This window comes from Rousettus aegyptiacus, unplaced genomic scaffold (assembly GCF_014176215.1).
Source record: "Rousettus aegyptiacus isolate mRouAeg1 unplaced genomic scaffold, mRouAeg1.p scaffold_m13_p_2, whole genome shotgun sequence".
Lineage (NCBI taxonomy): Eukaryota > Metazoa > Chordata > Mammalia > Chiroptera > Pteropodidae > Rousettus > Rousettus aegyptiacus.
Genome location: NW_023416295.1, coordinates 47,949,233 through 47,976,165, shown reverse-complemented (window position 1 = coordinate 47,976,165; position 26,933 = coordinate 47,949,233). Strand labels below are relative to the sequence as shown.

Below are 26,933 nucleotides of genomic sequence, written 5' to 3'. Positions count from 1 at the left end.
ATGTATGTTCCACTCTTTCTCAACTACCTGTCAATTAGCTAATTCTCTGAAATTCCATCACTGCCCCCATTTTATCTAAAATGACATATATACCAATTTTACCTCACTGTCTTTGGAATTTTCATGCTTATGTGAATTCCCCATGTGCACATATTAAAATTTGATGTTCTCCTGTTAATCTATCTCTGCTAATTTAATTATTAGCCCGGTTAGAGGAACTTAGGTGGGAGGATATATTGATATGATATTACTTTTTTAGCCCCCACAAACCAAACCCAGCAACTGCCGGTGATAGTGATAACCACTCCCATCAGTGTCCTATACCTGACCCTTTGAGTGGCAGCAGGAAGGAGGACCAGCTTTGGGCTCTGGAACAGGAGCATGGCCCTCTCACTGGGCTTGGTGGACAGGCCTAGATGACATTTTTTACAAGGCAGCTGTTGAGATACTCTAACAACTGAGGAAATAGAAAATAAGAGAAAAATAAGGAACAGAAGAGGAAGACTTTTAAGGAGAAACTGCTTATTATATTCAATCTGTAGTTCCAAATCAATACACATATTTAGGTTAAGAAATCTATTCACATTTAACAATCTGACTCTGCTTTTTGCAACTCTAAACCAGTTTGAAATTCATGGACTTTTTTGTGTTAATTCCTTTAAGTCACACTTTAACTCAGTGATTCTCAGCCCTGGCTAAACATCAAAATCTCCAAAAGAATAAAAAACACATACCAATGCCCAAGGCCCCTGTGGATGGATGATTTCAGAATCTCGTGGTAGGACCCAGACATCAGTATGCTTTAAGAGCTTCCCAGGTGTGTCTAACGAACAATCCAGGTAGAGATCCATTGTCCCAAAGTGAGCAGTTAGAAACTTTCTAGAACAGTTCTAGTTTTAATGTGCATATGAATTATGGTTAAAATGCAGATCCTGCTTTGATAGGTCTGGGGTGAGACCTGAGATTCTGATTTTTCTAACAACCTCCCCTGGTGATAGTGATGTTGATAGTCTTCAAACCACCTCTGGATACAGAAGGGATGTATGGAAATTAAGCTAGGTGGTTAATTCCAGAATAGAGTGTGTGGAGATAAGTAACTAACAAAATAAGGAACTTTTTAATTAAAAAGGGTAAAACAGAAAGTATAAAGCCTCTCTTCATACAATCAAAACTTTTAACTTGGCCAGTTAATCTAAACATTTTTTAAAGTTAAGGAAATATTGAAATTGGTAACATGAACCTTTCTGTATTGCCCCCTATCTCACAGGTTTGCACTGTGTGACTTCTAGTCAAGTCGTATTTGTCCAGGTCTTGCTGGAAGTGACATTCCCTAGGATCAAACTTTAGGCAGCACAGTTGGTGGGGACATTTGGATTAAAATAGCAGGGAAGCTGAGGTAATGAGTATGAACTCTGAAGGGGAATACAAGATGAGAAAAAAGGGAAATGAATACTTTGGTCAGAAGGCAGGAGGCTGGAGAGATGCAAAAAAAAAAAAAAAAAAGTAATGCCTAAAATTCCAAACTAAGAGATGCAAAAAAAAAAAAAAAAAAGTAATGCCTAAAATTCCAAACTAATGCCAGCACACTGTGTCGGGGAGAGGCAAATGTAAGACGCTCTCCACTTAGCTATCACTCCCAACCATGGGTTGGTGGAAGGGCTGAAACTTTCCCAGGTTTTCTTGGTGAAGGGTTTTGATGATCCATACTTTGGGGTGGGGCTTACGAGAAGGTACTGTGATGATGGGAGCCCAGGAGCACTTGTACTTAAGCCCTGTCTCCTGGGACTGGGCAACGAGAGTGTGTGTATGCAAAGTGCAAGGATGAGTCCAAGTGGGCTGGCCGGAAGGAGGAATGATGGAAAATGCGGTGGTGTGTACAGAAAGTGAGTGGGAATGGCAGCAAGTTCATAATTTGGGAATACCAGGTTGAGTACAAGGGCTAGGGGTTTTTTTTGTTTTAATTGTAGTAAAATACACTTAACATAAAATTTACCATCTTAACCATTTTTAGTGTACAGCTCAGCAGCGTTAAGTATATTCATTCACATTGTTGTGCTACCATTATTATTATCCAACCACAGAACTTTCATCTTGTAAAATTGAAACTGTACCTACTAAACTATAACTCCCCATTCCTCCTGTCCTCCAGCCCTTAGCAACCGCCATTCTACTTTCTGTCTCTATGAATTTGACTATTTTAAGTACCTCAAATAAGTGGAATCATATCATATTTGTTCTTTTGTGATTGGCTTATTTCATTTATCATAATGTCAAGGTTCATTCATGTAGCACGTGTCAGGATTTTTTTTTTTTTTTTAAGGCTGGATCATATTCCTTTGTATATACATGCTATGTTTTGTTTACCTAGTAACCTGTTGATGGACATGGGTTGCTTCTACCTTTTGATTATTGAAAATCTATTGATATGCACACCGATGTACAAATATCTCAATTATTTTGGATATGTATCCAGAAGTAGGATTGCTAGGCCATATGGTAATTCTATTTTTAATTTTTTGAGGAAACATCATACTGTTTTCTACAGGTGTTGTACCATTTTATATTCCCACCAACAGTGTGCAAGGGTTCCAATTTCTTCACATCCTTGCCAACACTTGCTTCCTCCCCCCCCCTTTTTTTTTTGACAGAGCCATCCTAATGGGTGTGAGGTACTATCTTATTGTAGTTGATTAGTGATGTTGAACATCTTTTTATATGCTTACTAGCCATTCGTACATCTTCTTAGGAGAGATGTCTACTTAAAACTTTTGCTATTTTTTAATTGGGTTGTTTGCTTTTTGTTGGTGAGTTTTAGGAGTTCTTTACATATCCCGGATACTAACTCCTTACCAAATATATAATTTGCAAATACTTCTTCTAGAATACAAAAAGATTCTTTTGTTGCTTGTTCTTTTAGTGTCACATTCCAAGAAATGATTGCTAAATCCCATGTCATGAAGCTTTTCTCCTTCATGTTGTCTTCTAAGAATTTTTTTAATATATATATAGTTTTAGGTCTTAATTTAGGTTTTTAATCTATTTTGAGTTAATTTTTCTATGTGGTATAGAGTCTAACTTAATTCTTCTGCATATGTATTTTCAGATTTTTCAACATACTTTGTTGAAAATTCTGCCCTTTCCCCATTGAATGGTTTGGGTACCCTTTCCAAAAGTCATTTGACCATATATGCAAGGGTTTTTGCTGGACTCCATAGGGGCTAGTTTTTGAGTTTATGTGAAGATTGGGTGATGATCGCGGCAAGAGGTGAACCAAATCAGGTTCCTTTCTCGGATGACTGACTTAGGTGAATGGTGCATGGTGCATGGGATGGATGCTTTGTAGCACTATTAGGGGGAAACTCGCAGATTTCTTGAAGGCAGCCCTTTTATCATTTCAAATGTGACCAGCTAGATGGATTGCAGTTATGCTGAATGGTGCTGTGAGGTATTGTGAGTGGAAGCCCTATCCACTGAGACAGGAGGTGATCTGTGTAGAGGTATGAGGAGCATTGTTAAAAGCGACTTTGAACACCAGAAAGTATGTGGTAGAGGGGCTACATATTGAGGACTTGTTTCACATGCTTTGTGTGTATTTTACTGGGTAGCACATGACTAGACTTATTCATGGAGGACCTTGAAAATTGTCCATCAATGAGGATGCCAATTGATATGATGTTGTTGCGTTGACTATGGTAGTATGGTGGTGGCCAGCTAGAGCCAATAGATTTAAGTAGGAGATACCACATCTCAGACAAATGGGAATCCACTCTAAATTGCAGGAATCTAAAGAGAAAGGGACAAGTCTTATTCATTCCAATATTCTGGGTCCAGGACAAATTCTGGTACCTAGTGGGTGCTTAATAAGTGTTTGAACTGAACTAAACGTAAGCCAAGGAAAGAGCAATGACTTTCTGACATAAGAAAACTCAACTCTTTATACTTAGGGACAGTTATTTATGGTTAATTTAAATTATTTACATTGCGGGAAGAGTCCATTTTTCCTCTCAAAAGAGATGAAGACTTAATCACCATCCTTCGCAAAAAAAAAAAAAATCTATTAGTAATGATATTAATTACCGCTTATTAAGCAGCAATCATCTCCAAGCATCATGTCCTGCACTTGATATGCATTATATTTAGTCCTTGCAACAGTCTTCAGGTAAGCAATATCATTGCTGATTTACAGTCAAGGATGCTGAGGCTCAGAGATATTAAGTGTCTTGCTTAAGGTTATACAACCAACAATAGCAAAGCTAGGATTTATATCCAAACAGGTCCCACATTTCTTCTCTGGAACCTTTTTTACCTGTTTCTACCTGGGAGGTATCATTGCCATCTTCTAGCGTGCTCTTCTTCTAGGTAAATACATTTTCTTTAGCCCCTAATTATGGCCTTTATAAACAATTAATAATCTTTTATTTGTCTCTGGCCTTTCTTGTAGTTCTCCATTTCTTTGAGTTTGACAACTACTCAGCCTTTAAAATACCATTCATTGAGGGGAAAAAATATCACAAATTTTGACTTAACAAAAGAATAAAATCATCTCCATTTTAAATCAGCATAGAAATTATTTTTGTACCTATTCACATATCCACAAAAATGAACAAATAAAAGGAACAATAATCACCAGGAGCCCTGGTGAGAGCTGTTTCATGTGCTTAACACAGCCAATTGTGTGAAAAGGATATCAGGGAAAAGCACTGAGCATCTGGACCAAACATTTTCTATGTTCAAGAGCCCAGGTCCTGGTATTGTATATTCTGGGGTGAAAAGACAACAGGGTTCAGGAAGCAAAGCAGGACAAATGCTATGATGTGGATTTCTTAGTCTACCTGTGGTCTAGAGAGCAGAGTAGCTCAAGGTGTGGGCTGTGGACAGGTACCGGTGAATTGTTTCATTCCCAGTCTGTGACAAGATACGTAGAGATATAACTGAGCAAGTTTATATTTGTTGAATCTAATAAAAATTTTGGGCTTGTATATGGCTTCTCTTTCCTTGTTCCTGTTCATCTCTTCATACCCAAGCCTAGAGCAGTGCCTGATGTAGCTGGTATGCACTGAGTGACTCAGAGGTAATAAAAAGAGACCCCGAGGAGAGGGCAGAGACCAAGAAATACAACGCCAGCAACTAGTGTACATCTTTTTTTCCCCTAGTAATTCATTTTTATTGTGTTTTACAAAAGTACTGGTCGGTGACAGGTTGGAAATGGGAAAAACAAAATAAAAAGCAACAACCCTTCCTTCATCTCAGATAGTTTGAGAAGCACTGGTCTAGAGCCAGCTATTTGTTTTGTGAGTGTGGGGAGGAATGAACTTTCCTTTACCCTCGAGGTTCTTCTGGCTGGTCTAATAATCAAATAGACAGGAGACAGACTAGCATGAGAAAAATAACCAAATTTAATATGTATGAGAACCCTGCAAACATGAGAGAGTCAGAGACACCACATGTAGGAGAGGTTCAGAGACAGAAAGGGAACAGGGGTATATGAGACATCCTGAACTAGGGATGAGGCGAGGTGCCTTGGGAGCTTCAAAAGGTCATTGAAGGATGATGGAATGAGCAGACCTTTAGTAAACAGAAGTTTGCCCTGCCCTATAGATAAGTCAAAAGAAGTTTCTCTGGTAATCTCTTATGGGCAAGGCCTCTAACTCAGAAGTTTCTCTTGAGTCTGAAGCTAAAGTTGCCTTTCGCTCAAAAAACGATCTGCATACCACAGAGGCACATCTTGGGGTGACTCATTCTGGACATGCACATGAGTTAATGTAGAAATGGTGCTCTGCAGCTACTAGACTTACTGGCCATTTATTTAGCAGTCTAGTGAAGAGTCAAGTGCAGTATGGTTCCCAGGATAAGGCATTGGTTATAACTTTGGAAATTCATTTTGTTTTTCAGTTGTCAGTATTTCAACCATGTACACGTGTCAGCTCATATCCTGCAGATGCATTCCATCCATCACGAATGCAGATGCTTACAGATCAGGTAAGCTGCCACAAGCTTATAGGTAAATGTTAAAAAAACCCACTGACCATCTATCTCTCTGAGCAGACAATTCAGCAAGTGACAAAGGAATAAAGTGTTTTGTCACTTTCCTCATTGCTCTAGCTTTAGTATATGTGGGGTATACTTTAACCAGCACTTATAAAAGCTTTAGGTAGTTCCCATTCCTTTTTCTTACTTATAAAAGCTTTAGGTAGTTCCCATTCCTTTTTCTTGCCATGCGGAGGGGAAGCACCTGATCTCTAGTCCCACGCTTCTCATTCCTGGGAGAGGTGGAGTGACTTAGCTGATAAGTCGATTTGAGAGCTGAATTAGGCATGTTTAACCTAGTCCTCCTTCACTCTTTTGGAAGTCAGCTACTCTGTGAAAGGCTTTACAGGGGCAGATTCCCATAAGTAGAGTCCCACAACTGCCCAGCTATGAGTCTTAATTCCTGGGTTTGGTACTAGGAAGGAAATTGTTTCCACGCACCCTCAGCCTTTTGCTCTATTATCGGCTTCATCAGTAATTAAGCTCACATTTTAATCTTCATTAGTGGACACCTTAGTCTCTCTCAGTTGGTTTAAAATTTGAGCAGGAAACATAGGGATGTTATTTATTGGGCCTCTCTCAAACTTTACCATATGGCAGTGATTGCACATTGTGGTCTTGTCTCGCAGGCTATTCTGGCCTGTATTCTTTGCTTGCACTCCATTTATTTCCTGGCAGTGGGTCAGCAGATCTTGAATCACTTGGTGACTCCATTACACTAATACTTAATCTGTCCCCTTTTGCAAAATAGAAGCTAAACCTTCCGCTGTTACACTGGGGAATGAGGGTGATCTTCTGGGTTGGTCAATGTCCCCTTCTATCTGCATCTCTCTGGGTATGCTTCTCCTAAAGAAATACATTGCATTTTTTTCAGGTTTTTGAAGATCTATAAAATCGTACTTTGTGACATCATGGTGGAAAACGAACAAGGGCTCTGGAAGTATCAGATAAAGGTGACTCTTTGCTTTTCTAAAAAGTATCAAGAACAAAGTGTCTTACTGGCCGTTTCTGTGGTACATGTAGATAAGCAGAAAGAAAGCTCAGGGCCTCTGCAGGGTTTCTATCCCAAGGCACAGTTAGGGAGGGCTCTTTATTTGGTTCTTCCTGAGCCAGGCCAGGGGGCATTTAAGCATAGAGTCCAGTTCTCTGAGATTCAGTTAGAAGTCACTTTTGCTACAATCTTCTCTGACCTTGCATTTTTCTTTGGATCACTGGAACAGTGTTTGGCTCATCTTCCCATGAACAATGCTTACTTTCTCTAAGCTGAGTGTGGGTTGCTTCTACTGGTAGCCTTTCTGAGTGGTGCCTGTCTGTGCCTACCTGAGCTTTACAGGAATGACATGGCACACTTGTAATAGAATAAAATAATCAGTCTTTCCGATTCTATCTTGCTTGAGCCTCCCCAGTTTCCATAATATGTCAGTTAGCGACTTCTGCTTAGTCCTGCACAGATATGCTAATCATTAATGGAATCTAACCCGTAGCCTAGGAATTACTGAATCAACCTTCCTGATCGAAACTACCCCCCAGGGAGATAAGGAAGGTATATACAAAAATAATTGTTTATCAAAACATTCATAAGAACATCATGACTGGGACCACTGCAAGCAGAGTTTGTTGACTAAAAGCAAAGAAGTTTCACTTATCCTCCTTGGACCTTTGCTGACGTCCAGATGTCTATGGTCATCAATCACCTCCTGACCTCAAACCCTCACCCCATGTCCCCCTTTCCTTGACATAAAAGAAGACTGAATTCTGTACTTTCTCAAGACAGTTTTTTTTAAGGATTCTAGTCCACCATCTTGGCTTGCTGGCTTTCTGAATAAAGTTGCTTTCCTTGCCCCAACTCCTTGTCACTCGAATTTGGCTGTTGTGCAGTGAGCAGTTCAAGCTTGCACTTGAATAGACACTTCTCAGTTGGACATTATCTTTCCAGGGGTCCCCAACCCCCTAGCCATGGACAGGTACTAGTCGGTGGCCTGTTAGGAACAGGGTCCGCACAGTAGGAGGTGAGTGGCGGGTGAGCAAGCGAAGCTTCATCTGTATTTGCAGCCCCTACTCCCCAGCGCCAGCATCACCACTTCAGCTCCACCTCAGATCATCAGGCATTAGATTCTACTTTTTGGAGTACCGGTCCCTGGTGCCAAAAAGGTTGGGGACCACTAGTCTATACCAATGGATTTGTCTTTATTTGTATCTCCCTTCGCCCAAGTATGGTATTTTATCTGCCATATTACTTGATATTATAGATTAAGTCCTTAAGGAAAGACAACCCACACCCCTGACTCAAATAATTTGCCAGTCATTCTATTTTTATCACTCAATTTACATAGTCCAAACATCTTTTAATGTAAAAATGCATTAATACATAAAATTATAGGTTCTAGGTGCTAGGCAGTTAGGTAGACATGAGTGACAGGAGAATGGAGGCCCCACCCAGAGATCTTCCTTAGGACCTCCCTGAAACACCCACTTAATAGTTAAAAATTACCTTTATATCTGGAATACGAGGAAGTAAAAACCACAGAAAAAAAAACGCTGCTATAGTCTGGCCACAAGCGCTTGTGCAGTTAGTTCATACACTGTCCTGCATTGACCTTAGCCTCGTTATACCAACATTATGCTGGTAGGTCCACGAATCTAATTACAACAGTCTGAACTCTGGGTAACAGTATGCGCAGTAGACAAAAGATAATATAACAGCCAATTTTGAATCAAAATGACCTCACATGCCAATCATCTAGCACCATCCTTGTAATCTCTCATCATGGCCCAAATATAATGCAGACTTCCCTGCTTCTAGGTCACTGTGGCCATCTCTGGCATAGTCTGTTTCGCTCTTGAAACATACTTTAATAAGTCTTAGTTTGCTTAAATTTCGCTGATCTATAATTCTTCACTGCATTGGCAGAAAGAAGTGAGCCCCACTCAATGCCACCGGAGCAATGATGAATTTGGATCACTCCCAACGGTAACATAGGTTTAGAAAGCCTGTCTCTTTGGAAAGTTACTGACTTCATAACAAACTATGAATAAATTCCCCAAGGTAGGATGAACCAAGAGTAGTTCATATTCATATAGATACAGTTGCATAACTAGAATAAAACTTAATGTAAATCCCCCCAAAAAGAAAACAGCAAAGATTTACAAAACTTACATGAAATAGGAACATGCTCAACTGAGAACCAAAACTTCATTAACTCGGCAGTCTTGGGGACCTAGAAAGTGAGGTAGCCCAAGTCAGATTCCTTTGGTGTTCCAGCTGCTCCTATACCAGGCCAGGCAACTGGCAACAAAATTGGAATGTGTTGCATAGTATGTCGTATTGTAGGTGAAAAATGGCAAACAGGGAATTCATTATTCTTGAGCGTTTCCCTATGCGTATGATCGGCTTCTGCATTCACTTGGAGAAACAACTATTAAAATATCGTTTAAAAAGTCAAAGCTAAGTGACTAAACATTAAAACTTTTAGAAATGGGGGTGGCTGTGGGGGGAATCTATGGGAAAATGTTAGCTTGTTTATCTGGGGAATGAGCAGAGCTTAATTCTCATTCCGGCATGGGGCTGTGGGGCACCCAGGTCCTTTCACTTAGGGTAGAAAACAAGTCCCCAAGTTGCTGCTGAGCCAAACTTTAAAGGCCAGTCAGGAAATGAGCAGCTCTCCTGAATGGGAAAGCCTGGATCAGTGCTTTTTTTTTTTTCCTAAAGTAAACAAAAGATCTGCAAAAGTATTCCTTGCACTATTTGGCAAGAGAAAGAAGCACCTGGAGAGTGAGTTAGGAAGAGAAAGCATATTAGAAACGGGAGTAAAACAAGGATGGTTATAATGAAGCTTTGTTTCACTAATCTCCAGAGCCCAAGTATTCTATTAGGAAACAAAGCTGCAAATGAGGAGACGCTCAGAAAGACTGGTTGATCAAGAATATATTCATGGAAAGGATAAATAGAATAAATACTTCTCTGGACCCTGAATTTCATCTTTCATTTGGATTTTTAAAAAACCTTTAAATATATCTTCTAGAGAGTCAAAGTGGAATATATGCATAAAATAAATGAGGGCTATGAAGGAAGAAGTATGAAAAGGAGAAAAGCAATTATCCTTGGAGAGAGAAATTTCCTTGCTTCGATGCAGCATGTGATGCTGGTAATTTCAGTCATTCTCTTTCAAGTGATTTTCGGTGTGAGTTCCGGATGCTGCTTGAGGGGACCCTGCTTGAGGGGAACCTGAGGGAGTGAGCCGTAACTAAAGCTGTTCAGAGAGCTATCACACTTTTTACGCCAAACAATCTGTTCAGCAGGACAGCCTCAGGAGAAAGACAAGTTACTCTTGGGAGGCAAGAGGTGAGAGAAATGAGGCAGCAATTGCATAGTGTTGCTTAAGTATATAGTGTTAAAGAAAAAAAAAATGTAATTGACTCAACAGTATCTCATCGTTAATTTTAGGAAGTCACAGAGTTTTAGCATTTTTTTCCCAATGAAAAAGGCTATAAGAACCCACAGGGTTGATTGCTGTTCCCCGTTTTTTTTTTTTTTTTGAAACAACCAATAATCAATATGTAAAGATTAACTGAGAGAAAAATTCTGCTTTTTTCTTCATTGGACTAGGAAGTGTCATATAAAGGATCAATGAGTTGAAAACTGTCAAAGAATTTGCATAAGCATAACAAAACTCACAGTTTTCCTGGAACAAACCCTATCAGCCCAAGCAGGAGACATGATACTTGGGCTTTTTAGGAGGCAATTAATGACTCACCTAATTTGGTAGGTAATAACTGATAGAAAAACATATCTTTTCTGGGGCCCGGACTCTTCTCAGTGCCTATCTGCTGGAGAAAATCAAAGGTAAAGACGCAAATCACTGGCATGCCAAGGACACAGGTAACCGAATGCTATTTGCAACTATGTGAAAAATCCCTCTTCTCCCACCCACTTACTGACCCAAGATAATATATAGGATTTTGTAACCATGTGTTCTTAAAGTATTGATCTTTTCCTCCTTATGTAATGCGAAACTGAGCAGAATTTGTCACCCCAAAATACGCCTTTTGGACATAAGGATTATTTTAGGCTGATTGCTTTTTGGAAACAGCAGACATAGCAAAAGCTCTGGAAACTGAGAAGTTACCCTTTTTAAGGAGACATTTACCCGTATAAAGGAAATCTCCATTTGTAAGGGTGTCTCCCTTTCTGTACCAAGAAGAGGATGACTAAATCTCTAGAAACTTATCAAATGGAGAAGGCTAGGACTTAAATCTGCATAACAACCTTACTCTTATCTACTATGATTTACCTGGTAGCCTCCTGTAACTGGCTCTGCAAATCCAACATCTTCTTTTGCCTTTAGCTGGAGATGGCATTTAAAGTGATGGTTTTGGCTATTTTGTAGAGTTACTCAGTTTTCCTGGAGTCTCTCCTATGTATACAGAAGGTATACATGTTACTAAACTTTTGTTTGTTTTTCTTCTGTTAATCTATCTTTTTATTACAGGGATGTCTTAGCCTAGAAGGGTAGAGGAAAAAATATTTTTTCTCCCCCTCAAATGTTAATGTGTATTTCTTTGTTCATTCACCTGCCTCTAGCTGTTCCTACTAAAGGTTAAATGGTTGTGAAACTTCATGCACTATAGAATCCAAGCAGCTGTTTTAAACTCTTGGACAACTAGTGGTGCCTTACAGCTTGCCGTTGACAAGCTCCAGGGGCAGCTGAGGGTGGGCTGTCTTTGACCATCTGGAGGTTTTAATGCGCTTCATCTATCTCATGCCAACCTGGCTTGCCAGAATTAGGGTCATTGTGCTCTGAGATACTTCAGGATGGTGCTCAAGGGAGCTGGTCTCTGTAGCCTCCAGGGCCTCTTCAGCAGGTGCACTTGCTCTTTCAGTGCGATTCTGTTTTTCTTACCCTCTGTAGGCACTCACAGCAGAACTATTATTACTTGCTTGTTACTGCATGTTGCTGATTCATACTCGGAGGAAAAAAAAATTCTGTCTTCAACACTCTTCCTTGTCACTTAAGGCATATGTTAACGAAAGACAGATTTTGGCTTCCATTCTCCTCTGTAGCTTTGAGGACACAATATCGATACATTATAAATGAAGATGCAACTGTTATTTTATTTCTATTCATATTTATAACTATACCAAAGCCATCCTGCCTGTACTTTTGTGCCTCTTAAATCCCAGACCATATTCCAAGAAATATTTCATGCTAGAATTGGTATTAAAGTACATACGTTTTAAATAAAGATGTTTTCACTCATATTTTATTAGTGACATTCCCTGAATTCACATATTTTAGATTACACTAGAGCTGCATCCCTTTGAAGATATTTAAAGGGTTACCCCCCCTTGCAGTACAGACTCATTTTCTTTTTTAAGTGAGGAGTATGCAAGTATTGAGTGTTCTGCTTACTTGTAAGGAAGCCAAGTGGAAGGCTGGAGGCCAAAACCTGAAGCAGGTGGAGTAAGAGCAGAATTGAACATATATAGAATACTGAAAAGAACTGATTGAAAGCTTTTCCTTCATCATTCCTCTTGCTTCCTTTTCCTCTCTTCCTTCCCCAATTGTTACTGTGGACAAGTGCAACTTACTTATTTTATAGAATCACTGGATCTAGAATGAGCCATGACCTCGAAGTCTGTCAGGTCCAAACTCCCATCCATTGCTATAATTCTCCACTTGATTCAGGACCTCTTTCTTCTCCAGCAGCTTTTTGAGCAGCATTTGAGTCTATCAATTAAAAGTGCACCAATGACACCGCTTCCTGCTTATCGCCGTCTCCGCAGGATCCTTGGGATCCTTTCAACCAACCCTGCCAGCATGTCTCAGGCTGAGTTTGACAAAGCTGCTGAGGATGGCAAGCACCTCAAGACCAAGCCAGCAGACGATGAGCTGCTGTTCATCTATAGCTGCTACAAATAAATGACTGTGGGTGACATAAGTACAGAATGGCCTAGGATGTTGGACTTCAAAGGCAAGGTCAAGGTGGGATGTCTGGAATGAGCTGAAAGGGACTTCCAAGAAAGATGCCATGAAAGCTTACACCAACAAAGTAGAAGAACTAAAGAAAAAATATGGAATATAGGGACTGGATAAGGGTGTAGCCATGCATTTCATCTAAGCTGACATCATGGCTTATGTTTCTAATACCACGGATAAAGTGAAGTAATGAAAATAACAAGTTAACCCTCTTCCTCAACACTGTCTAGGGTATGGCTCGAATAGCTTAGAGGCCGAAATGGTTACAGACCCTGCTGAGTAGTTTTTATCTGTATATCAATTAAAAGTGCATTTGTTACTTCAAAAAAAATGAAAAAATGCACCAATGAGAGTAGAGGTTTTGGAATCGGACAGTTCTGGGTCCAAATTGTGGCTCTACCACTGACTAGTGGTGATATTCTAGGCAAGTTATTCAACATCTCAGAGTCATCATCTTGTTTGTTAAATGCTTATAATAAAAACTAATTCCTAGGAGTTTGAAGATTAAATTAAGTAATTATGAAGGATATAAAAGTGTAATATATAAAAAAAACTTAGCAATCAGGGCTAAATTAAGAGTAGCTAAGTGGTTCAACAGGAACTAGGACCCACGCTTCTTGTCTGACTTCAAGGCAACACTTTTCTACAGCATCTTAACTGTCTTTTTCACAAGATCTCATAAAACCACTGAAAAAGTTTCTGGTGCTGGAGTACTCCATATGCTGCTTCACTGATTGTAAATGCTGTTATTAATAACAATACCTCACAAGTATTCGGCGCTTTAGAATTTACAATGCACTTTCTTCACAAGTCGGGGAAAATACCCAAGCGACATGTCTACTAATGACTAATAGAGGCAGGAAGCAGGAGCAGAGCTTCTGAAAGAGGCCTATTAGTAATGCAAATATCAAGTTAGCTGCACTAGTGAGGAGCATAATAAACATTAAAACCAGTTAGAAGTGACAATGTGTGATATATTCAGGCTTCAGAACTTGGCTTTGATGAGTTGAAAAACCACAGGAATCCAGCATAGGAGTTGGGGGCAAGAATTTAAGTTATCTGTAGTTTAACAGTCTAAATGATTCAGATGTCCAGGAGGGGCAGCTCTTTGCATATATGGATGACTTTTCATGTACAGAGTATAGCTATGACTTAGATTGTATAATGGGAGAAACCTTGACGTGTTCATTATTTAGAGACAAAGCATATGGAACTGAGACAAACAAAGCAAATAAGTTCTCAGAAGTCAAAATTAACTGGGTGTTTCAATACGACAAATGTGTCATACTGAATGCAAAACTTTTAAAAATAGAAACTGTTACCTTGGCTTTCTCACAACCTTCTCAAACAGCTTTTCGTGTGTGAGAATTTTTACATTTGGAAAATGATCAAAAGTGAATTTTTAGAAATGGAGAAAAGTGGAGGGTGAATTTTTAATATAGCATATTTCATTGTTTCTGTATTGTAAGAAAAAGAAACTTTTTTTTTTTTTCTGTTAGAAAGAAACTGGTCTTTTTGAAATTCAGCTCCTTCGGAAGACAAATTTTTAAATATCAAACTCTGCCTAACTAACTGGTCTCAGCTTTAGAAACATAAGTGGAAAATTAGAATGTCAAGCAGTTACCAAACATTTTAAACTAATACCCAAGCACATAAATTTGTAACACTTCATAATTCCTTAATATTTATAGGCAATATTCCAAATCGAGTCTTTATCTTTTTTCTTTCTGCCCCAAATCTACATTTTATCTAGCAGCACTAAGTAGGGGGTTGATTCGAGTAGGCCAAGGGAGAGAAAAACTGACCATACATGCTTGAGACACTGGTAGAAAAGGCCCGACTGTGCAGCTATGGGGAATAGGATGTCTGTGCTAGACAGAGCCCAGAAGAGCCCAGTTTGTGTCTCACAATCCAAATTTGGTTGATATATTTTTGAAGTTTCTAAAGGTTAACTACATGCTGTAATACACTATAGAAAGACATGAAGCTGAATTTTACTGTGCCAGTCAAGAGGCTGGCTTGAATTTGCTATTTAGGACTAGGAGAGACAGTACAATTTACATGTGTGAGAATGTGAGAATAATTTTACCTTCTGTTGTTTTTGAAACCACCTTGGGCCATGATTTTTAAATTGAGACACAAGAAGATCTACTGGGGTTCCCATAGCAACATTAACTTATCTAACTGCCCTTGTTGTATGTAATACTTTCATTACTAGTTTGGCTTTTAAATGTATACTTTAATTATGAAATACAACTGAGTAAAGAGTCTCAGGCAAATTGAACTTTCACATTTTACTGACTGCTGTATGTTTAAACAAGCCTTGATACTGTACTTCTGAAGACTTGCTACCAAAGCAATTGTGTGCAAAAACCTTATATGGTCTTCCTTGCACCTGATCTCTGACTTCACTGTATTCCATTCTACAGATGACACCTCAATCAACTTCTCTAAATATGTTTATAACAAGCCATAACTAGGATAAAACAGAAACAAACAAACCTTAGATGGCCTCAATCTGGAAACTAGAGCCCAGTGGGCCCTCTATTCAAGTCTGTCTACAAGCTGATTCCCTTCCCTATCTTTTCTCCCCTATTCTTCACCATAAATGTCCCACACTATATACTCTTGTTTTCCTACCACCTTCTGAGAACGTATGTTCAAGGCTAGCCTGAGACTCACTTCCTTCCAGAACCCTGATTCTCCCCACTTCCTTCCCACAGCAATCTTTCTCTCTGTGGAACCGCTGTTACCACTGTGACTACCACGTGACACGTTGTTTGTGACCAGGCATCATCCCTTCCCTCTTCTTCTTCTTCTTTTTGATAACAGTGTCTTGATTTTCCTTTGAGGAATTTTCCTCCATTCCACACATTCTGGTGGTACCATCAATTAAGATGCCCCGCCCCAGCCTGTCAAGAGATAATCCATGACCCAAGTTGGACTAATCACATTCTTCCAGAAAACTGAATTTTAAGTGAAGTCAAAAAGAAAAACAGTGGAAATTGTGTAATTTCAATGGCGGTTCTTTCAAGAGAGTGTGTTCATTTCTTCCATATTTCTGAGCCTTGTAATCAAACCCTGCTAGCAATAAGATCCCTATTAGAGTATTTGTTCATATATCATCTTACATCTTGATTAGAGACTTGAGATATGCATATTTTGCTTTTCCAGATAGATACTATTTATGCTCTCTGAAGACAGGGCCGGGTCTTTATTTATTTTATTATTCCATATAATTCAGCCCAATGTAAGTACCCAATAAATACTGTGTAACAAATGAAAGACCAATCTTAGAAACTCCGTTCTTTAAAGTACAATTTGCAAGCTGACTCATATCCTTTTTGAGGCAAGGTTGTAAATCAATTTTTAATTGCTACAATTTAAGAATTTTCTTGGGTATAACAGTTGTCTTAAAGAGAACTTACAACAACTTGTAGACCTAATAGTCTGAAAATATTGTTAGCATGGGTCATACTTCCCCAATTTTAGAAAAGGAAAGAGAAACTAAAATCCTATTTCAAATACCAGTTTCTAAATTAAAATAAAAAAATTTGGGAGAAAAACAGATAATAAAACAAAAACAACACACCTTCATCTTGGGCTTATGATTTTCCCTAGAAACAAGGCAAGATGCTTCTCTACTACCAGATAACACTAGAGGAGAGTGAAAATATTTTTGACTAATAAATAATAGTGTAGATGATTTTTTTCCACTTCTAAAACTGGCAGGCAGATTATGGTTCCTCAGAATCATCTGATTTATATCAGGAATTTAATTGAACGCTTAAAAAACTCAAAGAACAAACAAAATGGTCAGACATAATAAACCCAAACAAGCTTAATCATGTTAAGTTTGAAAACAGTGAATATGGTGTACTCTTCCAAATCATTTACATATGCTTAAAATATACAAAAGGGTTCACCTATGATAAAAAACAGAATTTATAAATTCTCTTCTTCTGATTGTCTTTTCAAAAATGAAAGACTTACAGAAGTCTTTGAATAGTGTGGTCCTCTGGTTTGTATCTTAACATGGCACATAGTTCAGCTATGAGAAAAAAGTGAAAATACCAATTTAGAGCTTTTTTGAGTCAACTGTAAAGGTTTTTGGAATTTGCCTTGAACCCACACTCGATGCATTTTCACTTGTTTTTTCCTATTAACTTGTAAGCGACGATCAACCAGATTTTGCTTCTCGTCTAACCCAGCCTTGCAGAACATATTGTGGACTTCCCCTGTGGGACAAAAATGGCAATCAAATGTATGACATATGACTGAGTGGGAGGGCAGTCAATAACATGGAACATTAAATGGAATGACTGATCATCTAAATTTCATTTATACTAAGAAATACTCTCCAATATAAATTGGTGAAGGAAACATGTGAAACCAAGTGGGTTTCTTCTGCTTCACACAAATACACCAAGTACAAACAGGTTAACACAGCAAGCATACATAGATATACAACACTATTGGTTACAGCTTTCAGTATTTTGAAAGATGCCCTATTTGAGTTTTTATTGGTTTGTAGAGGTCCCAAATGGCATATTACAATAGTTCTTTTAATCCTTGAATACAAGATCCATCTTAAATACTTTTTAAAAATGAAAAGTTGACAAGAGAGAAGTAATTTTCCTTCTTTTTTCTTTTTCTTTCTTTTTTTTTTTTTTTTTTGATAAGTAATCTTCTAAGGAGTCTTAAAATCATATTCCTTCCTTTGGCTATGGCATATTATCAATTTTTTCATATCTGGACTAACACTACCTCAAAATGGAACAGACTATAACTTCATTTGAGTATAGGGATGGAACAAGTGATTACTTAAAGCAGTTTTGACTGGAAAAGGATCAGAAGGCAAAAAGGCCATTTCAAGCTTTTATGTAGAATAGTCAGTCCACCAAAGTGTGAAGACATCCAATGTTTAATCAAATATTGAGACATAATTTTTAGAGCTTTTGAGTTTGATCTCTGCAAACAATAACCAAAGAGAGTTTTTACAGCTAATTATTTCATCTTTTAGATAAGCATACCTTCTGAAAAGAAATATGCTCTGGTACCATCTCCTCGAACATAAAAATTTTCAGATAAACAATGCCCTGAAAAAAAAAAAATTATGGGAAGAGAAACTTAGTGTTCCTTAAAAAAACCTTGACATGAAATATAAATGAGGCATTCTTTAAAACACAGGAAAATAATTCCAAACTGAATATACTATTACCCCTTTTAAAACGAAGCTGAGTCTTATCATATCTTCCATAGTCCCGAAATAACAGCATTCCCCCAGGTTTCAGTAACTTGAACAATCGGTTTATAACACCTTGCATCCTTTGAAAACAGAGCAAGATATTTTTTGCAGAAATATTGTTTTATATGACACATTTAATATTCTTAAAGATAAAATAAGAAAAGCTCAATAAGGACAAAGATAATAAGCCACAAAAATAAGGGCAACAAAAACAAAAGTATTTTGTATAAAAAGAAAAAGGACACCAATTTGCTAAATTCAAAAGGCCTGGAGTATTAAGAAATCACCCAAATGACCAGAGTGTATTATGTCAATGAGCTTGATGTATGATGTCAAAGGTAAACTGCAAAACCACCTAGACATTTTCTGATATTTATAGCAAAGTAAGGTAGTTCTAAAAATGGAAGGTGCTTCATTTTCCTTGCATGATAAAAAATATACCAAAGCCATTCCAAATTGTGTATGTCTAAATAGGGATCATTGGCCTGCCAAAAAGTACCTTTATCCTGACTTATTTAATTCAAAGTACCATCATTCACCAAAGTATAACATTTCAGAGACATCATTAACTCCTTTTATTTTTCTCCTATTATTCTCTCTACAACCATTTGGTCGTCAAATTCTATATCTTCTTTTTTTAATGACATCTTTGATATTTTTGTCTCTCTTTTCCCATTGGTACTCCCTCAGTACAAATCACTACTTCCTCAGGCCTGGAAATAGAATAGCTTCCTAACATGCTTTATTATTCTCCCTGTCAATTATTTCTGCACATTATTGATAAATTATTCTGCTTAAAATGATGGTTTTCTCACATCATTCCTTTGCTCATAAATGTTCATAGTTTTAATCCATAGGATAAAATCTGAATTTAATTAAGCCCTTAAGATCTCCTACAACTGACCTCAATTAATCTTTCCAACCTCTTTTCCACTACTTCCTAATCTGTAGTATCAACTCTAGCCAAACTGTTACATGCTTGGCTCTGAGCAGTCCTTGCCTTTGTTCATGTGTTTTCTCCTTAAAGAATTCTCTCTTCCTTACTCTGTGCTTATTTAAATTCTATTCACACTGCAAGTCCCAGCTCAAAACTGGGAAGCTGCTACTTTCTTTCTTTTATTATTTATTCTACTCATCTGGTTCCCCATCAGATACTACCCCTTGTGACTGCTCTTGACTTAATGTTTTTGGTTAAGTGTTCATGTCCTTATGTATGATTATGTGCAAGAGATGGCAAAGATTTCAGATCTTATATCAATGCCCAGTGATTGACACTGGCTGACCACAGAGCTCTATTGAGAAGGAATCTTAGGGTTCATTGGGAATGATGATCAGAGTACAAAATCAGTTAATCAATGTCTGCCCTGGGCAAAGATTGGTAAATGGCAGCTACTGTGCTCAGTCCTTGACATTTCTGCTTTATCCACGCTACTTAATGCTTCTGAGATTATCTTATTTTAAAAATAATGGGTATGGATCAGATAATCTGTAAATTCTTTCCAATTAAAACACTGTTCAATGGGATAATGGTATGAAAATCCAGATTATGTTAGGTTATAAAGGAAGTAGATAGTGAGAAAATGAAAGTAAATATGAAAACGAGAGAAATATAACAGATAGAGATGGCATGATTAAATAAGAAGTTCTTTAAAAATCTAGACCGTAAGTGCATGAAAAGGAAAAATAATTTTATTTTTCCTTGTTTACTTTACTCCAGGTTATTTTCACACGGTGCTTATATCCTTAGGCTTTGGCAATTAAAGGCAACCGTAGATAAACCTTAAAATACTCACTTTCGGAAAAAATGTTTTATGTATATAGAAAATTCTCTTTCTGCAATTGTTATTAAAATAGCATGAGACAAAAATGCAGAAAAACAAAGAACCAAATACAATTCACCCTTGAAGAATACAGGTTTGAACTATACATAAAATTCACTTATACATGAATTTTTAAAAAAATAAATATAGTGGAAATTTTTTTGGAGATTACTGCTATGCAGCAATTGTACTGATTATACTCAACTACCATAAAGCAATCATACTGCTGCTTCTTCAGTATCAATACATGAATTGTTAAACCTGTAAATAAATATGAATTTTTTCATTATCTGTTCATGTTTGATGTTAAGTGTAATATATATAATATCTACACTGTTTTGTGTAATGTAAGACACTATTGATATAGGTACTGACAGACAATTCATCTTGTAAACAGATGATGTAGGCTTATGATATCAATAAATACAGCATATTATTGTAAATGTATTTTCTCTTATGATATTTAAAATATTTTTTCTGTAGCTTCCTTTATTAGAGGAAGATAGTGTAAAGACATACAGTGTACAAGATATGTGTTAACTTATTGTTTATATTATCAGTAAGGCTTCTAGTAGGCTATTAGTAGTTAAGTTTTGGGGGGTCAAAAGTTACAAGTGGATATTCAACTATGCATGCAGGGGTGGCAGGGTCAGCACCCTTAACCTCCATGTTGTTCAAAGGTCAAGTGTACTTTAAAATGTAGCCACATCCTTCTGCAAATCATTTCTTCCTAGCTATCCTTTAACATCTGGGGTTGTGGGTAAAGGCAAGGGTTGGGCTGCTGCTTTTCTTGATCATTCCATCTTGGCTCATAATGCAGTTCCAAAACCAGTTCCTGAGAACTATAGGTGGGGGTGGGCTGGGAGTGAGAAAGATGAGACAAGAATGGGAAAAAGCCCCTTTTCTTTCTTTATCTAACTTGGGCCAACTCTGCTATCCTTGCTTATCTCTAAATGAAGGGAGAAGAGAAGAAAAAAAAAGAGATTTAAAAAATGAGTATTTATGGACAGCCTACTCTATGCGTGGATCTGTGGTAAACATATTATATTTTGTTTAATTTAATAACAAGAAGGACAATTAGCTCTTCTTTTGCAGCCCCTATGGTTTATTCCTATTTAAGCTGAGAACTGCCCGCTACCACCACTACCACCAGATTTAAGGTCTAGCTGAATCATCTGCTGTTCATTTGTGCATGGATTTTCCAAGCTGGCAAGTTCTTCTAGAACTTTCCTGGGGCTGAATCTACTACGAGAGTCCTAAATGACCCTGAAGATACTGCCTTGCTGTTTCACTTAGTACTGCCCTCCTTCTACTCATTCACTTTATTTTTAGATCATTTCCATGTAGGTAAGAAAGTGGCTATTAACATGATATATCTAAATTTATTTTATAATAAATAAATAGAATGAACATACTAGACTATAAAAGCAAACTTCCTGACATCTGCTTCCTCTTCTCTTTAACATTCGATTCAAATCATGAGAAAATACATTATCTTACCTAATTTCGAATAGTCTTTTTGTGGTCTTATTTGGAATTTAAACATTTCCTGTTATGGGTGTCAAATAGAAAATCTTGCTCTCTATCCACCTACTCCATCCTTTAACTATTCATCCTTTTAACTATGAAACAAAATATACAGACAACATCTTTCTACCAGTACCCAAATAATGCCCATAGTCTAAACAGATTAGCAGAAAGAAATAGATTATAGAAAACTAGGAGGAAAACGTAGTTTCGTGGAATCTTATATATATCTCACCAGGCGCAAATATATCTTTCATTCAGATTTATTTGGAAACCTAATTTGTTTTTCTACAAGTAATCAAAGTGCTCATCTCTGAATGAGAAGTAAAACGACTGTAATGGGTCCTAGTGACCTTGTAATTGCAGAAAAAGAAGCACATGGCAACTCAGTTTATTTGGAAAGGGTCACACTCATCAAACAAAAAGTGGTTGATGCCAAGTCTCTATTTACTGACAGAGGCTCTTTCCTGGAGCTGAATCTACCACCACAGCAGAAAACTTAATTTTAAGAAAGCTTACAAGGTACAAACCCCTATACCATACATATGCCTTAATATATATACATTGGGAGGAGAATTCTAAGAAAAGTGACCACTTTAATTGCTGGTAATATCTTTTTATGCTTCCTCTTTGGAGAAAAGCTATGGTTATTGTTTCAAAACATTGTGTGTGAACAAAAAAATTTAAGTCATAAACATGTAAATAACAGTACTAGGCCAACCTTAGATTATAAAGGTTCTATGTTAATCTAGTAAATCTTGATAACCCCTAATTCCCTAGTGGGCTTCTTTAAAACAACTGTTTTAAAGCCCCTTGACAGACCTGTGTGAAGTCAAACAGATTCACAGCCTACCTCTTCATGAACATTCGGTAAAATACTAAATCAGAGATGTTTGTTTCTGATCACCAAGTACAATCTTCCTCTTGGGAGTCTATTAGACTGTTCTGAATTTGTAATTTCCCTAAAGCACTGTCACTTTTAATGGGTATGTGTCTTGCCAGAATATGCTCACTTCATTCTGACAGTGACAGAAAGCTCACTAATAAAGTAGTATGACCAGTTTCTTTCTGAAAGTCTGAAACTGCATTTAAAAGGCTGCATATTATACATAATATAGTTCACTAAATAATAAATTCAAGAATTGTCATTTTTGCTTTGATAGTTCTAAAAACTACTACTGATAAAGGGGCTTTGCCCTTTCGTCTTTATTCACCTGTCAGGATGAATAGAGGAGAGCACAAAGACAAGAAGAATGACATCTAGGATCCCATCTGGAAAAGGGTAGGGTAAGCCATCATCACAAACATCATGAACAAAGGCACAACACTGGGCTGCTCTGTAGGATGAGTGCGACTGTCACGATAAAGGAATAAAAAGAAGAAAAAAAAGTAGTTAGCAGACTTCTAGTATTTTCCTTAAAATAAAAAAGTCATTTTTTTTTTTACTTCTCTCAAGTGCCTTTCCTCTATAAATTTGAATGCACTTTACTTTCGATTCAGTATTCTGTAAGCTTATTTCAAAAGCTGCTATAAAAAAAATTAAGTCTAACACTTGGTCTTGATAACAAGTATCCTTTGGAACCCCTCTTTAATTTTAAAAGTGGAGTAGAGCAGTCTTTCTGAGTCAGTAGGAAGTGCTGTTGGAAGCCAAGCCTGTGTTATACCAGAGGCACTGAGCTGCCCCTCAGCTCTCCCCCGCGGCCTGTTCTATGCTCCCTTTGGCTTCCAATATAAATAACCTATACCACATAATCAAAATTAGATAATGGTGATGGTTGCACAACTCTGTGAATATAATATAAAAAACTCACTGATCTGTATACTCGAAAATGGTGAATTTTATGGTATATAAATTATATCTCAATAAAACTTATTTTTTAAATTGCATTACAGCACAAACATGCACACATTCTCTCTCTCTCTCTCACACACACACACACAGACACACACACACAGACACACACACACACACACACACACACAAGCTGTCTACAAAAACTATATTAGAAGGATATACACCAAAATATTAACATTGATTCACCCTGGGACTCTAGGAAGTGTAATTATAGGTGAATTTTATTTCAGTATTTTAGAAAATGTCTACAATGAGTAACTACTACTCATATTATCAGAAATTATGTTCCACATTTTTACTATACATTTTTGTTAGAAGAATTTCCTTTCCTTTTTCATTTCCTAACATTACTTCTCTTGCTAAGGTCATGCTCACTAGCATCTGAGGACTGGTCAAATAAGTCCAGGTTCCCCACTGTTTACCTTACAGTTTAGGATATTTTAGTTTTGCAATATATGTCTTTTTAGACATTTAAAATATATTTTTTTTTAATTTAATGATTGCCTACTATGTGCCAGAATATGTGTATGGCTCTAGGACGTAAATATGAAAAAGATCACCTTGTAGAAGCTGTTGACCTTTTTAGGTGTACCAGTCCTTTCAACTCTGTTAAATTTAAAACAATTTTTTTAGGGTCATATTTTAAACATTAGTTGATGGCATGATTCCAAGAATAGTAAAAACTCAGTTAAAAATGGTCACAGATAATATTTAATGAAACATTCCAAAAAAACAAAACAAAACGTAAAACCCTTCAACAGCAAATAAATCATATTCATATATGGCTCTCTTAAAAAAAAACCATAAGGCTTACCTTTACTAGCTCCACAGCTCCAGAAGCAAAATCACAACAATAAAGAAAGGACTCTGGAGCATTCCTATGAAAATGAAAGAAATATTTAAATCTAGAACCTGGATGTGCTCAGACTGCCAAAGAAAGGAAACTTGTAGGCTTGAACAAGTTAATAAGTACTTCCTTAAAAAGAAATTCGGATGACACTTGGCATGTCATTTCTTCTTTGTAGGTATTGTTCTTTATAGTGGTATTTGGCCAGCCTTTGTGTTGCTCTTGAATCAGCATTGTCTCAAACACTTACCTTTAATTACAAGGTAACTTTCGAATTCCTGTCCTGGTTTTAAGGCTCTCTACTACTAGGGCCTACCTGCCCTATCTATGGCATTCTACTCTCATATGGGAAAGCTCCAAGGTCATTCATCAGCATTGCTTCATCCTCCTCCTGTCCCTCATAGGCACTTTTTCCTCTCTGCCTCTAGCCAGCATGGCTTATAGTCACTCTTAGCTACTCTTCTCTAAGGATCCTCAGACCCCTGTGTCCCTTGGTGCTTCATTCCTCTTCCTGTGTGTACAACTCATTTGGCTCCTGGGCCCCTGGAGCCCTGATAGGGCAGAAAAACATATATACATATAATAGCATGTGAATACAATTTCTAAAGAATAAAACACTAATATGTTAATTCTTAGCTGTCTTTTCAAGTTATTGTCCAACTTTTATTGAGCCTCATATATGTACCAAGCATTAGAATACAAAGTAATAAATGAAATTATGTAATAATTTTGGAGCCAAATAGAGCTGCGTTTAAATCCTAGATTTGCTACTTATTAACTTGGTGAATTTGACTAACCTTAAGACTTAGTTGCTTTATTTACAAGATATAAATAAAGTAAATTCAGCTTTTTTTTTTTTTCAGGGTTGGGTGAGGATGTTTATCAATATGAAAATTTTGACTAATTTTAGTTGGCCTCCACTGAACTTAGACAGGTTCTGTTTGGCCTTTATCTGAAATTCAGGAACAATGGCTGGACCATGGTTATTAATAGGCAGGCATATACTTTAACCTTCCTTATCATCTCTCGTATGCTGGTATCAAATAATTTTTGCATGTTGTTGCTTAGTACCATGTCTGAACCACAGAGAGAGATCAGTGTGTCATTAAACAGTAATTATGAGTATGGTCCTGGCTTTTGTGGATTTTATAGCCTAGTCGGAGGCATGGTTGGTTTTATACAATTACTACAGGAATGGGGATAGGGCAGGTGCCCAGAGGTTGTAAGTCTTAGGAATTCTGAAGTAGGGGGATGGCACTGCTAGGTGGGGAGAAGGGAAAGTGGTATAAAGGTTTAGAGGTGGGAGTCTCACACCAAGGATGAGAAGTGGAGTTGATCCCAAGAGCCGAAACTGGTATGTGGTAGGATATGCAGGTGGGCCGTGAAGCATATCATTAAAACCTCTAATTTGATCAAGAGGCATTTAAAAAAAGTAGGACTTCTAAATAAATATGGAATACAAGCACAAATATGCAGTTAGAAAAATCTCGCCCAGGCTCAGATAGTACTCTTAATGCTACTCATTGATCAATACTGGATAACACATTCATTCTGTGGTACTAAGGACTGTCATTTGACTTAAGATCTGTCCAAATAAGTTGAAATATGAAGAACAGAACTTGGTTATGAAGTTAACCAGTACTGAATCAAAGTGAAAACTTGCACTGCTTGTCTTTTCTCATCTGTCTCATACAAAAACAGTGCTTTACTGTAGCACCTACTCCCATTATTTTGTATGAAATCTATATATTTGTGACTCATAATTTGTTGGATTGTCACAATTGTTTGAAATATTCTCAATAAACACTCGTATATATTTAGCACTATGCAATATGATGGCTAAGGGCAAGGGCTCTGGAACCAGACTGCCTAAAATTTGAATCCTGGCTCTACCATTAGGTCGTATGATCTTGGAACAGTTACTTAATCTTTCTGTAAGTTTGTTTCTGCATCTTTAAAACATAAACAAACATGGCATATAAGATGGCTGTGAGGACTGAATGGATTCATATAAAAAAAGTTTCTAGAAAGGTGTCTAACTCAGAGTAAGCACCAAATAAATGTTTGTCATTATTATTATATTGTTGCTGCTGCTTTTATTCTTAATGATTTGTCATATTATTAAAGGAAGATCTGCCTCTATCTTTCAGGAACTTAAGAACTTAATGAGGTTCTATGAAAACTTCCATTTAACTCAAAATGCTTCTCTGGACATTGGCACATCTAGCTCATTATGAAAAGTATGCAGTCTACCTTTGGGTAGTGGTTACTAAACACCCACAAGACATAGAACAGTCTAGTAGCTAAAGGAAATCATGGGCCGTTTGCCATATGTCTTACCAGAGTGGGAGCATAACCTCTGAGACTCAATTCCTACTGCATCAGCAACCCAAGTCGAAGTCTTGTGACCACTCAATGACTTTCCAGAGCTTTTCTATAAAATCAGCTGACTTCCTTGGCTCTTCTCCCAGAGAGCAGGTGTAAATATCACTACCACCACCACACCACCAAGCACTTTCTTGGCAGGGGGTTTAACAATTAAATGATCCTTGGAGAACGATATGACCTCTCAATTCTGGAGGTCTAATTATGGTACAATATTCTGAAAATGTAAAACATTAATCCTATTCTC

At 37.4% G+C, this 26,933-nt stretch overlaps 1 protein-coding gene and 1 pseudogene across 3 annotated transcripts in view; one reads left to right on the top strand and one right to left on the bottom strand.

Moving 5' to 3' along the window:
- The first annotated feature begins 12,845 nt into the window (after positions 1 to 12,845).
- Positions 12,846 to 13,110, top strand: LOC107499574 (annotated as a pseudogene).
- A 1,611-nt stretch (positions 13,111 to 14,721) lies between these two features.
- METTL8 (methyltransferase like 8) overlaps positions 14,722 to 26,933 on the bottom strand; it is a 63,354-nt gene continuing 51,142 nt past the window's right edge. For all 3 annotated transcript variants that reach the window (XM_016123883.2, XM_036236136.1, XM_016123882.2), the window contains 5 exons: positions 24,269 to 24,332; positions 22,814 to 22,953; positions 18,226 to 18,332; positions 18,038 to 18,103; positions 14,722 to 17,242 (listed from right to left, as the gene is read on the bottom strand). In XM_016123883.2, coding sequence (XP_015979369.2) covers positions 17,052 to 17,242; positions 18,038 to 18,103; positions 18,226 to 18,332; positions 22,814 to 22,953; positions 24,269 to 24,332 — 568 coding nt within the window. In that variant the 3' untranslated portion in view covers positions 14,722 to 17,051. The remainder of the gene's footprint in view (positions 17,243 to 18,037; positions 18,104 to 18,225; positions 18,333 to 22,813; positions 22,954 to 24,268; positions 24,333 to 26,933) is intronic.